At 46.4% G+C, this 13,707-nt stretch overlaps 3 protein-coding genes across 3 annotated transcripts; 1 reads left to right on the forward strand and 2 right to left on the reverse strand.

Moving 5' to 3' along the window:
- Positions 1 to 2,561: 2,561 nt before the first annotated feature.
- N7533_007940 (uncharacterized protein) lies at positions 2,562 to 4,948 on the forward strand (the record flags this gene model as incomplete). The annotated part of the gene is made up of 10 exons (XM_057104590.1): positions 2,562 to 2,648; positions 2,704 to 3,086; positions 3,138 to 3,565; positions 3,787 to 3,830; positions 3,934 to 4,131; positions 4,185 to 4,297; positions 4,360 to 4,527; positions 4,585 to 4,664; positions 4,723 to 4,803; positions 4,857 to 4,948. 10 exons carry the CDS (start codon positions 2,562 to 2,564, stop codon positions 4,946 to 4,948), a joined length of 1,674 nt encoding a protein of 557 aa, XP_056959547.1.
- A 209-nt stretch (positions 4,949 to 5,157) lies between these two features.
- N7533_007941 (uncharacterized protein) lies at positions 5,158 to 6,489 on the reverse strand (the record flags this gene model as incomplete). The annotated part of the gene is made up of 1 exon (XM_057104591.1): positions 5,158 to 6,489. One exon carries the CDS (start codon positions 6,487 to 6,489, stop codon positions 5,158 to 5,160), a length of 1,332 nt encoding a protein of 443 aa, XP_056959548.1.
- A 1,481-nt stretch (positions 6,490 to 7,970) lies between these two features.
- On the reverse strand, positions 7,971 to 11,745 carry N7533_007942 (tetratricopeptide repeat protein; the record flags this gene model as incomplete). Its single annotated transcript, XM_057104592.1, has 8 exons — positions 7,971 to 8,211; positions 8,263 to 8,454; positions 8,510 to 9,022; positions 9,076 to 10,576; positions 10,637 to 10,817; positions 11,294 to 11,353; positions 11,415 to 11,631; positions 11,693 to 11,745. The coding sequence occupies 8 exons, from the start codon at positions 11,743 to 11,745 to the stop codon at positions 7,971 to 7,973; spliced, it is 2,958 nt and encodes a 985-aa protein (XP_056959549.1).
- Positions 11,746 to 13,707: the final 1,962 nt, after the last annotated feature.

Here is a 13,707-nt window from a genome sequence, read left to right on the forward strand (position 1 = left end):
CCCTTTCGAGCCGCCTGCATATCGACCTCCACCCGAACCCTAGTGTATTTAAGATCCCACAATCATTCAGGATTCTTGGTCTCTTCAAGAATCAGTCTATGTATCGACGACCTATCAACCCTTCGTTACCCGTCTGATTTATTGCCTAGTCACAGGTCTCTAGCCTGGCAACTTAGTAACTATTACACAATGCCTTACTTAAATATGTTCCAAAAAAAATGCTTAAGTATTGCTATCGTCATCACCAAAGGAGATCGTCTACTTATTATAGAATTACAGGCTCCTAGAATTATAAGGACATACTCCTAGGAGCAATACAGCTCCCAGGATATGGTATAACTGTTCCTAGGAAGCAGCCCACCTACTTCTGGGAGGTATACTAACAAGACACTCATTAGTATGCCTGTTATACATCCTGTGCAAGATATTTAATATTCTTAGGAGCGGTGTCTCTTCATCTGTGAGAATGAATTAACAGACCTTCTTTAATTATGTATTTAATTTATGACAGTGATATCCTACCTCTGTTAGACATCCCTAAACCTCTATATTACTTAACTAAATCTAGCTTGGTTTCTTCGATATAACTAATTTCCGATCTACAGTATTTAACTTTAGAATAATAGTAAGAATAAAAGACGAACTGTATGCTTCTCACTTGGTACACCTCCGCCGATGCCGACTATCAGACCTATTCTGACGTTGGGAAAGCTATTTAGTATGTTCGTCGCGACGCTGGCCGCGGAAGCTGTTCCATATTTTCCATCCGGCAAGACGGCGATAACGATATTATGTTCACTAATTTTCCCTAACTTATAGTGGTTTGTATCATTTGGCGACACCAAAATAGGCCCTTCGTGCTCTTCATCAAGAAACACTTGTGCAGAAACAAATTCGGTGGCTATGGCACAAATCCAGCCCACGACGTAGTTCGCGGGGTCTGCCATGCCTACCTCTTTGTGATTCTTGTGAGGAATAGACCGAAAGGAACTCTTATATTGCCTGCTTCTCAATCTCTACACCGCCGTAGTGCTGTTGTTTGTTTGAAAGCTTTGTAGTGGAAAGGAGAGGCGTCAGAACTGGCTTTCGAAAATAACCCCGTAGGTTCAGGTCAGTCATTCTACCGAGGGGCTGCGTGTAGATGCCAAGAGACTAACTGTTTCAAATGGGAGCTCGTGGTCCAATGATATTCTATTCTACCTGATTCTCACCCATTCTTTAGCGTAATCGCCCTTCTTACCTCGGTCGCGCGACGAGAACGGCTCTCATCCTAAACTCCCCTGGGCGGCAGCCACCTGACTACTGGCCGCACAAAGCCGCCCGCCAGTAGTTAATTAGTTCAGTGGGCGTCTGTAACGACTGTCTAATTACGCGATAGTAGAATAAGTAGGTTGCGACCAGTATTAAGTGGGCTAGTAATTCTATTCGTCGAAGCAAAAAAACTTTGCGCTAAACACAAGCGGTTACAATGTCCTCACACAATGGAGCTGCGACAGAAGATCACCAGGTTCGTCCCGTAGCAGGGAACTGTTTTAAGCATTGCCATTTTCCTCAACTCGTCCTATTCACTTCCACGCCTCGTCGTTGGCAAAATTTTCACAGCGTCACTCGAGAGAAGGTAACCAAGACCAGAACAAACAGTGGTGATGGCCGCAACGTGTCAGTGTGTACAGCGTCAGCAAGCTATGTTGTTCATGGCCCCCAAGACGAGGGTTGGAGTGATGTTGCAATGGCACGAAGCATGGCAGGTTTAGCCGAGGGGCCATGTCAGCGGTTCAGGGCGTTCAGGTGAAAGACTGAAGGGGCCGAAGTGGTAGGGCGGCAAGGGCACTTGCCCAACGAATCAAAAAGAAATGGGTGAACACGGACATACAACAGCAGGGATTCGCATGTGGTCACCCACCATACTACTAACCTGCCGGCGTGTGGCTTAAGTACGGCTGAGCGGACGGGAAGCCCTGTTCTCCACACCCTATGGTCGTATGTGCTTGGCGATATTGAGAATGGGTTTATATACTGTTCTTATAGACTACAAGTTTGGGTGCGTTTTGGATCATGTGTCCACTGCGTGAGAAGGCTAGCGCTATTATCATCCCATTTGCGGTATAGAGATGATCCTTATTCAAATTTTGAGTTGTCTGTCAAGCAAGGCCAGTAGTTCGGTGGGTGCCGCCAAGACTTACTATAGCTCAGGTTTAATGCCAGAATGGTGTCGAGGCAAAAACACCAACGTTCAGAGCCAAACCTGTGCCTGCGCGCTTTTCGGTCGAATGGCATATTTTGCCCAATTCTGTCTCGAGAAATCATAAATGGCGGGTCTATTAGTCCAGGCCAATTAGGGCCGTTAGAAACACCGCAGCACGCTGCCTTGCTTGTAGTCTGCCTTGCTTCGCCCCCAGTCGGCCGAATTTCACATTTCACACTACCCCGCACCTCGAAAGATTATTGAGATACAAATCCAACAACCCTAGACACCTGAGCTCCGGAAAGCCGTTTGTTCTACCAATAATTCTGTTTTTGTGGTAGTGAAGTTCTGGCCGTTCACCAAAGCAATTGCTACCATGTCCCAGCCCAAGGAATGTCTAGGCTCGAGTGAGACAATATTCACAATAGATGGTTTTAGATATATGATACCCTCTTCAGATAATGTATGGCGCGCAATCAAAATTTGCAGTGAGCGTGCTGATCTAAGTATACCTCAAGGAAATTGAATTGGCTGATTCGCAAAACATTAGCCTTGTCACCGTATTCGCTATTTCGGGGTCAGCAAAAGCAATTATAACAGAGGAATGGGTTCGCGAGATTGTGGAGAGTTGCAAGAGCACCGACGATGTGTTTCATGAAGCCTTCCTCGCCGGAGTTATGTTTTATGGAATCCGCGAGGATGAGGCAAAAATCACGGATCAGGCTCGCATGTACCTTTCGAATTTCGGCAACAAGTGGATCAAATATGTGTCCTCAGCTGACACTGATAGAGAAGTACTACCTGGCCCCTACGTGCTTCTGAAAAACCAGCTTCGAGACGTTTGGAGACTTGTTGATGATGTCAACCGCACATGTATGGTTACGTTGCGGCCCCAGCCGGGGTTAGTCTGTGAATTCTTCCACATTGTGAGAGTAATACTCATACTCCATAGGGTTTCTAAACCACTCCAATTATACAGCAGTGATAGCCAATCGCTCAGCATTGCTTTACCTTCGCGGCTGAGATCACAACAAAACAGCGCCAATTCAACCATCGCGGGATGGCGGGTAGTTGTTAAAGACAATATTCATATGCAAGGGATCAAAACATCACTAGGTAATAGAGGGTTTTATGATACTTATCCACCACAGCCACAGACAGCGGATTGTATTCAACGGCTGATGGATCTTGGTGTTGTTATCCTTGGCAAGGCAAAAATGACTTCATTCGCAAATTGGGAAGAGCCAGTCGAGTATATCGACTACCAGGCGCCATGGAATGACCGTGCAGATCACTATCAGTCACCGGGTGGCAGTAGTTCAGGAAGTGCCTCCGCGATCTCTGCCTACAACTGGCTTGATATTGCAATAGGAACTGACAGTTAGCGCCCACGGCCCTTCATCTCTTGCCCCCTTCTGAAGACTCAAAGAGGATACTGACAAATAAAAAGCATGGGGAAGCATAACGCGGCCCGCTCTGTGGTGTGGTTGCTTTGGTCTTCGTCCCAGTATTGATTCAGTCTCGACACGCGGTGTTGAGCCTTGTGTTGAGTGAGGTCCTGCATTTAAATCTATTTACGGTCAAGCTTCTAATATATTCAGGTCTTGGGATATCCCTGGATTTCTTGGTCGTGACCTGGCAAAATGTAGGGAGTTTGCCGCCGCATGGTTACATACAGAAGCGCTTGTCGAGGAACCAAAGGTTGTCGATCTTGAAGATCATATCGAACATTGTTAACCTTTCTGTAGCCCATCTCAGCCATCATCTGGCCAAAAGACTTCTGGAGCATCATTGATTCCGATCAATGTGATCTAGCGCTAAAATTTGTGAAAGATATGGAATCGCATCTTGGGCTGCAGTACTGTGAAGTCAGTTTTGACGATATCTGGAAAACCGAACCCCCTCATGAAGCCAGTGGTCTTTCCCTGACAGAATTTATGGGACAGGTAATATATTTGTTCTTCGCTCTGGATAATTACTAGTAACTTATTCTAGCTAGGCAACTGCGGCACTGGCATACGATGGCTACCACAATTGTGATGACTTCCTCGACAGATACCGCAGGGAATTCCATCATGCACCACACATAAGTCTTCCAACCCATAAGTTATGGTACGAAAGCCCTGCTGTCTTCAAGTTCGATCTATGCTATTTCAAGCTAATACGCGAAACAGGGAGGAGGGTCAAAAGGTCTCCAAAATGAAACGAGACGATGGCTTCAATAAGATCGAAATTTATGTTCGTTGGATGAGGAACAAAGTTCTAACAGGAGACCGCGCCAATGCATTCGTGGTGCTTCCGTTGGAGAATATGTCTCCCAGGTATCGCGATGAGATACCGAAGTGGGTCCTTGGCTTAATCAACGATGCGTGATTTCCAATGCTCATGCTAGATGTTAGTTTCAAACGACCTCCCCAAGGCGGCATCAACGCTCTAGCCCTGGCCCCCGTTTTGAAAGCTCCTGTGCTCGCAATACCAAGTAAGTGACAGCCTTTAAAGCTCTCAACTTGAGTGCAAGTTACTGAAATGTAAAACAGTCAACGAAATCCCTTACGAATCGAGGATCACTGAAATTACCGAAACTTTGCCTTTCGCAGTTGCAATCATGTCCCCTCCAGGTATGTGTCCGCTCTGGTTGTCAAACGAATTGCGAGGCTAAGAGATTCTCGAGGCACCGACTTGATGCTCATGGAAACTATTCATAACATTCTAAAAAGCGCTGGCCGGCCAACTGTGGTCAAAACAGGGAAGACAATGTTCTAAGGGCAAGAGAAGGAGTTTTGTTGGAGGGGGACGCAGCCAGCATCTATAGATTTGCCCAAAAATCTTCCAACAGGAAGTCTAGCACGTTGACAACAGGTTAATGATGGAAAGCTTGTGTTTGGCCAGTGAAGTTCAATTTGGTAATAACATATGATATACAAAGGGGGAAAGTACATATAAACAAGAGGGTTTGAGCGGCAAGCATGATATTAGTCTCGCGACTGCTTCAATCTTTTCCGACCTGTCTTGAAAAGCCAAGTGACATCCCAATAGAACAATAAAATAGTCAGAATTGACAAAGGAATGGATACCACCGCCCACCAAAAAATCGAAAGGCGATTGTTGGCTAGCTCTGTAACGTTCATTCCAAAGAAAGAAGTAGTGAACGATAAAGGCACAAACAAGAAAGCTAAAAAGGTTAGTCGAGTTACCCGGGAAGCTTGACCGATAGCCTTCTTCGATTCGGAAATTGAGACGCTACTCATCAAAACGACAATCGCTTCATTGCAACGCTTATGCATCATTTCCGCTCGTCCGAGAAGGTGGATAAAATCCTGTTCGATTGCATCCGCCGCAATTTTCGTTTTGCCGCGTCCTTTCGTGCCGGCCTTGGGCCACTTGTGATGTTTCGCGTTGCGGATACTGTCGAGGGTTTGCTGGGTCTTTTGAATGTGACGGTAGAGGATTTCTTTGGTATATTTCAGGCTTGGCAAGCTCCCGAACTCATTTTCGGTAGATTCGGTATACTGGTCCAACTTGGTATCGATGAGGTTGAGAAAGTGCATTTCGGACGAGGCCGCGAAAGAAAATATCTCATTGAGAGCATAAAAGGCATCCGTGGCCATGAGTGATGGTCGCAGTGAGCGACCGTAATCAACATGTAGAAGTGATGCGCTTTGTGACTGGCGTGGATCTCCTGGTCTGTCGTCATTCGAAAAGTCGGCGAATAGATGACTTTTGAGGGCAACCATGGGCATATGTCGAATCACCGGAAGAAGACGTGTTTCCGCTCCTGGGGCCCCAGGCATGGTGGAATCTTTGGGAAATTCTTTCCCGCTGTCTATCCATACAAATACTACCAAAATAATGATCATCAGTATTTCGTCACGGGGTTTCAAGCACAGTGGAATGGGGAAATTACATTGGAACGTTGGCCCCGTCTGCTGCATACAGATAGAAATTCTTTGTTCGATGGCGAAGTGTGTGTTGTCAAACAGGAGATAGTCTCGGACCATCGAGTCGCCTATAGTCATACCTGATGAGGATAGACGCGTAATGCGGTGATGGTGGTCTGATAAAGCTTCTCTGCCCTTCTTACGAAGGGTTTCTATGGCATCGAAGTCTATGGACCCCTTCGCGCTGTCTTTGACCCCGATCGTGAGAATTGGGAGCTGTATCAAATGCCAAGAAGACGAGGGAAGAGCTGGTATTGAGAAATTGTTGGAGTTTTCACATGGAGGTCTGAAATCAAGATGTCGACAGAAATATTCCGGGTCCACCCTGTACTTGGCGCCGATGCTGTTCAACCAATCCGCCGTCATGTAGCCTCGAAGAAAGACCATGCAGCTCCGATATCTATTCGGGGATGAGAGACGGTAGTGATAAAAGAGTGTAGCATCTTGGAAATGTTGGACCCTCCTAGCATCTGGTGTATGAAGTTTCTCCTCGTCTGGAGAGGCATGTTTTTGGGGTTGGACGTGGGGCGTCTCCTCGAAACTATAAAGTGTAATAGATTCATGTCGTCTTTCCGGGCTGGAGTCAATATTGATGCTCGTCGGTGGCGTATCTGTGAGAAATTGGCCCAATGCGACATGATTCTGACCAGACCCCGTGCTTAATAAGGAGTATGCGCGGACGGAGTTGGCATAGTCTCGGGGGGTAACTGCACCAAGGACATACTGGTTAGCTCGATGTATCTACGGTCATATCGAGGGGGATATTGAAGCTTACTAGGCCTGGTTTTGGAGCCTCTATGAGATGTTGAGCCACCCCCAGAGGTTTCATCGGGAGATGGCGATATGGTGATAGTCGGAGTCGATGGAGATTGTGCGTGTAAATCCATCTGATTATCCATGCTCATATAAGAGCCATCTTGAAAGACTGAAATGTGGTGGATGAATGACCTGCGTCCGCGAAGACGGACAGCTTGGGGTTTAAATATATGCTAAATACAGAAGCCAACACAGACCCCAAGGCGGACCGGGCCACAGTCAGCGCTGCCTGGAGAAGGCTAAGCCCTGGAGAACCTTGGAAGTCCACCCATCGCGGCGCTAAAGACCGGGACCCACTAGTACCTATCAGATGGCCCCGCACAACCATGCCCGAACGCTAAGAGTCACGATCACAGTCTCGCGCGGTTAACGTATGGATAATACCACTCATAAAGCTACATGGTGAAACCAGCATGTGGGTCTTGTTGAAATACCCTCGGGCCATTACTTGAGTAGTCGGCAGTTACAGCGCCGAACTACTAAGTATCTGTTCGAGAAAGTGACCACAATGTGCCCAATGAGACGCCGGTAATAAATTACGCTGTCTGGCCACCACATTGGAGCCCCTGTGGTTGAGATCGCAATTCTGGATTCGTATTACAGATACCCAGCACAGCTTGATCTTCACTTTAACCCCTGGTTGTATGAGCACTCAGCTGTTTGTTATTGTAAAGTTACAATGGCCAGCACTAATGCACGCCAAGAGTACCCCAATCCCCCGGGCAAAAAATGTACTCCGTACCGCCTCATTCGTTTAATTTGGCAGCCTCACCAGTTCACGAGACGTCAGAGCGCTAATCAAATACGGGAGATAGCGATCCCTGCCTCTTCTTCCTCTTTGCGTCATCTTGCTCTGCTATTGTGTGGATCCTATCCACTGGGGGATTTTAAGACTCAGAGACCAAAATCGCGCAGCCTTGCAGGTTTCGGCGCCTCATATCAAGAGAATTACTCCGTAGAACAATTAGACATGCTGTTTAACACATCACACTTCGGTCTTACCACGTTGCTGTCTGTGCATGTTTGCCCCCTCATCGCGACCAAAATTCAACCAGTATGTCGAAGTCCTTCTCTTTCAACTCCTCCAGCGGACGAATGTCATCCGGCTTCAATTTCTTGTGCAGTTGATAAGCTTTTGACAGTAGCTCATTGGATTCTGCGTCCCTTTTCATATAGCTAAGCAATCTTCCTTTGCAAAATGACGTTCTAGCGCGTTTGCCGACTAGCAATTCACGTCTACTGAATATTTTTAGCGCGAGGTCGACATATTCCCTTGAGAAAATTAGCACTTGTCTCGTTTTATTTCCTCGAGCTTCTGCTTACTCGGCTTCCTTGTACGCTCCCTGCCGTATGTAGTGACCTGCAAGTCTGTGGCAAATGTCACCTGTACGCTCGTGCCTGAGCCCAAGTGTTTTCTTATATTGCTGGAGACAACGGCGATGAAAATTGAAACTCTCGTCAAAGCGTCCCATGTCATGGAGGACGTTACCCATCCCATATAAAATTTTCCCTGTTCTGTGGTTCCGAGGCTTAGTTTCATGAAAATGTATGGATGAATGCTCACACTTACTTGAATGATGTCGTATCGTCCACCCCCCACGCTGCGACGTGTATATCCAATATCTCGGTAAAGACATGTTCTGCGTCCTCTAACTTGCCTTGCAACCAATACATAAATCCAAGATTGGGTGTTGGCCACCCCAGCATCGTCTCTTCGTAGTCACTTAGTCCTTGGAATATTTCAACGGAGCGGAGGAATGCCTGCGCTGCTTCTTCAACTTTATTTTGAAAACCATATGCAACCCCAATCTCATTGTAGGCATATCCAAGCTCATAGTCCAGAACCGGAACGCCGGGAGTGGATTCCCTTTCCAGTAGCACGTCCAACCATTTCTGAATGTGGAACATATGCAAGGTGCTATCGTGAGACTCTGCACAAGCTATGCCCACGTAAGAGTGACTTTCTCGGACTGTTCGCAGAACCTCCTCGTCGCCTCCCCGAGCTTGTAGTTGTTCACCGATCTTCAGACTCAATTCAGCAAAGGTCTTTAGCTCTTCTGGTACACCACGTTCATACATATACCTAGTGAGGTTAGCAAACGGACTGTCAATATGTTTGAATTGAAAATTCAATACCATCCTGTGTCATTGAGCAGTTTCGCAAGTTCAATATTCAGGGCATAATCACGTCCATCCCTGATAAATTCTTCGGCTCTGCTCTTCAAGCGCAGAATACTAGGGAATATTGTTTCGCACTTGGGAAATCGTGCGATCCAATGGTGCTCTCTCATCGACTGGAATGGCCATGCCTCAATGACTAGCTGTATCGCTGTCTGAAATGCCTGGAAGAGCTGGTTCTCGTCCATTATGGCTCTCGCTGTCTCTTGGGTAAGTCGATGGAGGGAGATCTTTTGCTGTTCAGCATCGTGTTTGATCAATGATGATGATAAAAGTTCTGCCCTCGCTTGTAGGTAGTCCCTTAGGGTTTTGGGGTAGTTTGACAACGCAACGTGCCCTTTCTTGTAGTGAAAGGTCTCTTCCGGGATTTCGTCTGGATCAAGCAAGCTGATCACCCATAGCAGTTCTTTAGTACGGATAGAAAGACGCTTGAGAGACCACAGGGTCACTAATGAGCCAACTTTATCCGATGTGGCGGAGAAATTTTGCATTGTCTGAAGTCGTACAATTCCTTCTTCGTTGTATAGCCTGAGGAAGTCAATATAAGAGAGCCTCAAGTCTCGGAACGTGCTTGACATTTGATCAATCACGATAGGCAGGCCATCGAGCCTCTCGAGAATTGCCGCAAGCGCTTCACGTTGTGGCGGATCGGCTTTGACGTGTGTCAAATGTTGCATGAGAGTCTCTGATTCAGTAGATGTGAGAGGAGATAGATCTTGGCCATTTTCTAAGAGGTGATTATGCTTCGCCAATGGATCACGGCTGGTAATCAGCACTGAGCCACGTCCTGTTGTGGGCCAATAGTCATAGAGAACATCCAGATTGTCCACATTATCGAAAATCATAAGCCAGTGGACCTGGTTCTCTGGGATATCTGGCTCCGCGACCTTTCTCATGGGCTTTGAAAGCCATCCGTTCACAATGTCACGACTTGCCACAAGATCCTGTGGACCATCTTCAAGCCCGAGTTGCTGCGCTATATTGGCAAAGTTTGATGCTAGAACTTGGACGTTATCGGCACCAAGCCAAAAGATTGCTTCAAAATACTCTTTGCGGGTATATGCAAATTCCACGGCAAGTTCTGTTTTGCCCATTCCACCGAGACCACAGATGGCGAAGGACTGTAATTGCTCCCCGCCCTCTGATTCAAGCTTATTCGGCGAGGGGAGTAGGCACTCATCCATTTTTTGGAGAACATCCTGCCTACCACAAAAATACTCCATTTTCCTTTTTGTTCCGAAAGAATAACATGGCAACTTAGGATCTCGTCTAGTGATCTCAAGCGCAGCGATGGCCGGGACAATCTCAAAGGACCCCGCAGTCGATCCCGCAGTGGCGCCGAATGGAGAAGAGATTGGCAGAGAGTCTTGTACGAGTGACTCTTGCTCCATCAATTTGGTGTATCCCGCTGTACTGGGACTGCGAAGGGTGTCAACTTCCAACCCGATGGGTACGTTATCTCGAACACGTTAGCAAATTCGACCCATTTGAAGGGTAACTCTCATCTAGATAATCTCACAGGGCTTGAATCTCTCCACGATGGTTTTAGGAGCGGTTTCTATAATCCGCCCGAAGAGCTCCACACAGGCCTTGTATACCATACCTCCAACGGGAACCTTGCAGATATCCAAGTGATTGGCCTCGCCGTCAATGACACTTTCAGAGATTGTCCGTAGAGTGCAAACAGGCTTCGTAGCGATCTAATGGACAATAATTAGCTATTCATGTGTATTCCAACGAAGCAATAATCAATCTAGTCCGTACTATTGAGCTCCGACCCAGTAACCTGGAAAGGCGATGTCGTTGAGTCATGGTTTCCTTGCTCTCGTATACTGAAATGACAGGCACCCTGAGATTTACATATTCGAAGGCTTTGCAAATGTCAATAACCGTTTCGACGTCGCTATTAGTGGATGAACTTCGCACGATCCCTCTTTTCCGGCATCTGAGCAGAAGGTCAAGTGTCTGCTTGGCCTCTGGAGTATTTGAGACGAGCTGTGGAGATCCCAAAAATATAGCTCCCGATATCGTATCAATGACTGGCCGGTAGTAGAAATGCTGTTCTCGAGAGATAGATAATGCCTGAGATCTGTAAGAACTTGCCCCTAGCCTGGATGTTGCCCAAGAATGCCAGCGGGTTACAAATCAAGTCCGGTCGCGACAGCTTCGCACTTACCTTTTTCAACACAAGCCCACCCGTGCCATGGCAGATAAAAACAAGGGGGCATTTCTCGTGCTGCCTATCGGGTCAGATCGCGTCAACTATCAGTATGTCTTGCATGGACCGTGGTAGATACCTCTGGTTTGGAAAAATGACTGTAAAGATCTTCGAGAAGACTCCGACCATCAGCAACAAGTTGCTGTGCTAGAGACCCCTCGTGCTGTCCATCGTAGATATACTCCCACACTCGTGTGGGAATCAAAATGTCATCGATCAACTTGCTCAGCCACGATCCAGACGGGTCAACCCATTCAGACACTCGTGACAGGCCCTCTGCAGGGATAGCGACTATTCTGCTCTCCGACATATTAGTTAGGCAATTCTACCAAGATAAAAGAATTTGCGAACGCTTACGCAAGCTGGCTATTCCTATTTTGGGCCCTGAGCTCGCAGACTTCTTGCAACATTATGAAGATGTTTTTGAAAGCGGAACGAGGGCACTGGGAGTTCTTCCTTCCGATCAACAAACCGAATCGCCACGATGAAGTCACAAGCAGAGAGGTGATGTTGGGAGGGGAGGAAATATGAGAGCCCCACAACTGTAACGTGTTAGTTAACTATGTGACGTGCACAGTGGTTATGCATGCACTCTAGTGTGATTTGACGTTTTGAATACACTTATTGAATACAGTGGTTATTTGGCCACATATTTATGAAACCAATACTCTCTTGCGTGACTAGTCAGCCGGTCTTTAAATAAGCAAATATCCCACAACATTGGATCTTATTCTGTTGATCACATTTTATTTAACATTTGCTACAGTCATAAGTTTTAGCGTGTGATAAAAATTCATAAATTATATGGCAAGATACTGTACATCCCGCTGTCAGTATCTATCTCTCTCTCGCTGACATCCAAGAAGATATTTCAACATGATGCAAAGCGGGGGAGTTTGCTATTCGCAAGTGAGGGGTTTCAGCTCTTGGGTATGGTCGCCAATAGGCTAGGTGACAGGCGGGCATGCCAAGAGCCACGTCACACACGGAGCAAGGATCACAGTGGAAGAGGTGCCCTGTGCGCTCGAAGTCCCGTACCGTACGTGTTTCGTGGCCGAAGAATATTTGCAAACAATGGGAATTATTGTGGGGGAGGGTGGGATGTTCGCATGAATTCAAGTATACATAGTCTGGATAGGGAAGCGCGTCAGCGACGACTCTCTGCCTGGATTTGGCGTGAATTTTTGTTGAACAGAGGGACTGGATATAATGGGAGATGTGATGGATCATGGATGCATACATGCTGGCATGTGACTCTGAAGCTCAGACTACTACATGGATGGTGCGCATGACGCAGCACCGAGTACTTGAGGCCTGAGACCTCGAAACAATTTTATCATGATTTTGGTTTGTTTCGTGAAAACTACAATGCTGGATAGTTGCGGCTCAATTTCATATGAATAACACCTCAAATTAACCGAATTCTATGAGTCGAGAAAGACCTGGGACCGAAGGTGCAGTAGGACTCGCAGTTCGGAGATATTTTTATCTATTCTTTGAGGTCGTTTAAAGCTTGTTTTAGACTGTTCTCGAAAGTTGAACTAGCTATAAATATATCTGTATAGAGAGACAGAATAAAGCACTGTACTTTATACTTGATCTCATTGGTTGCATATTGATCTGGCAGAATCTTAGTCTTCAACATTTTGTCAATTCTACGGTGCACTCGCAAGTCGCACATCTCCACCGCTTTTGCCTGGGCCATTAAGCTGGTTGCCCAATAGTTACGCCATCGATAGATGATTATTTTGGATGAGATCGCTCTTTAGGTTTAAGCTCATGGTTCCTTTTGTGACGATGGAGGGGCCCCTAGTGTTGTTTATGCTATTACTTGATGTATACTATTCCCTATCGGGGCTAGCGAACAGGCCTACTGGATGCAATCAAGGCTCCTAGATATGGAAGTGAGACCGGGATATAGTATATGATGATACCTTGAATTGTTTCGTTTACTAGTCAAGATCGAGGCCCTTTCAGGTGGCCTGTTAAACTCAAGCTGCTTGCTAATATGAGGCTCATTGCCTGTACGTAAATTTCAGCTTTTCATTCATCCAAATTCTGCATTTTCATTGATTTGGTCAAGTGATATATGCATGTACTCCTTGCTGAAAAGGAGCTGAGTGGAATTAATATTCATCCGGAAATAAGGAGCGCCAGTACCAACCACCTGGGCATAGTCGAAGCTGAGGTTGACCAAGTTCCATTTCTTCATTGACGTCTCTTCTTCGTAATCTCTTACGTTAATCTTTGATTCTCGAGGTCTTTTATCGGGCCAAATATATTTACAACTTGAAAGGAAGCCGGTCCAAAAATAAAAAACTCATCCACAATAGTTTGCCCCAGATTCTTCTTAAAGATTTGAGACCTCTTTG

The sequence above is a fragment of the Penicillium manginii genome, assembly GCF_028828005.1.
Source record: "Penicillium manginii strain IBT 31320 chromosome Unknown utg000005l:1.0-5665137.0:1.0-5668048.0, whole genome shotgun sequence".
In the NCBI taxonomy this organism is placed as follows: Eukaryota; Fungi; Ascomycota; class Eurotiomycetes; order Eurotiales; family Aspergillaceae; genus Penicillium; species Penicillium manginii.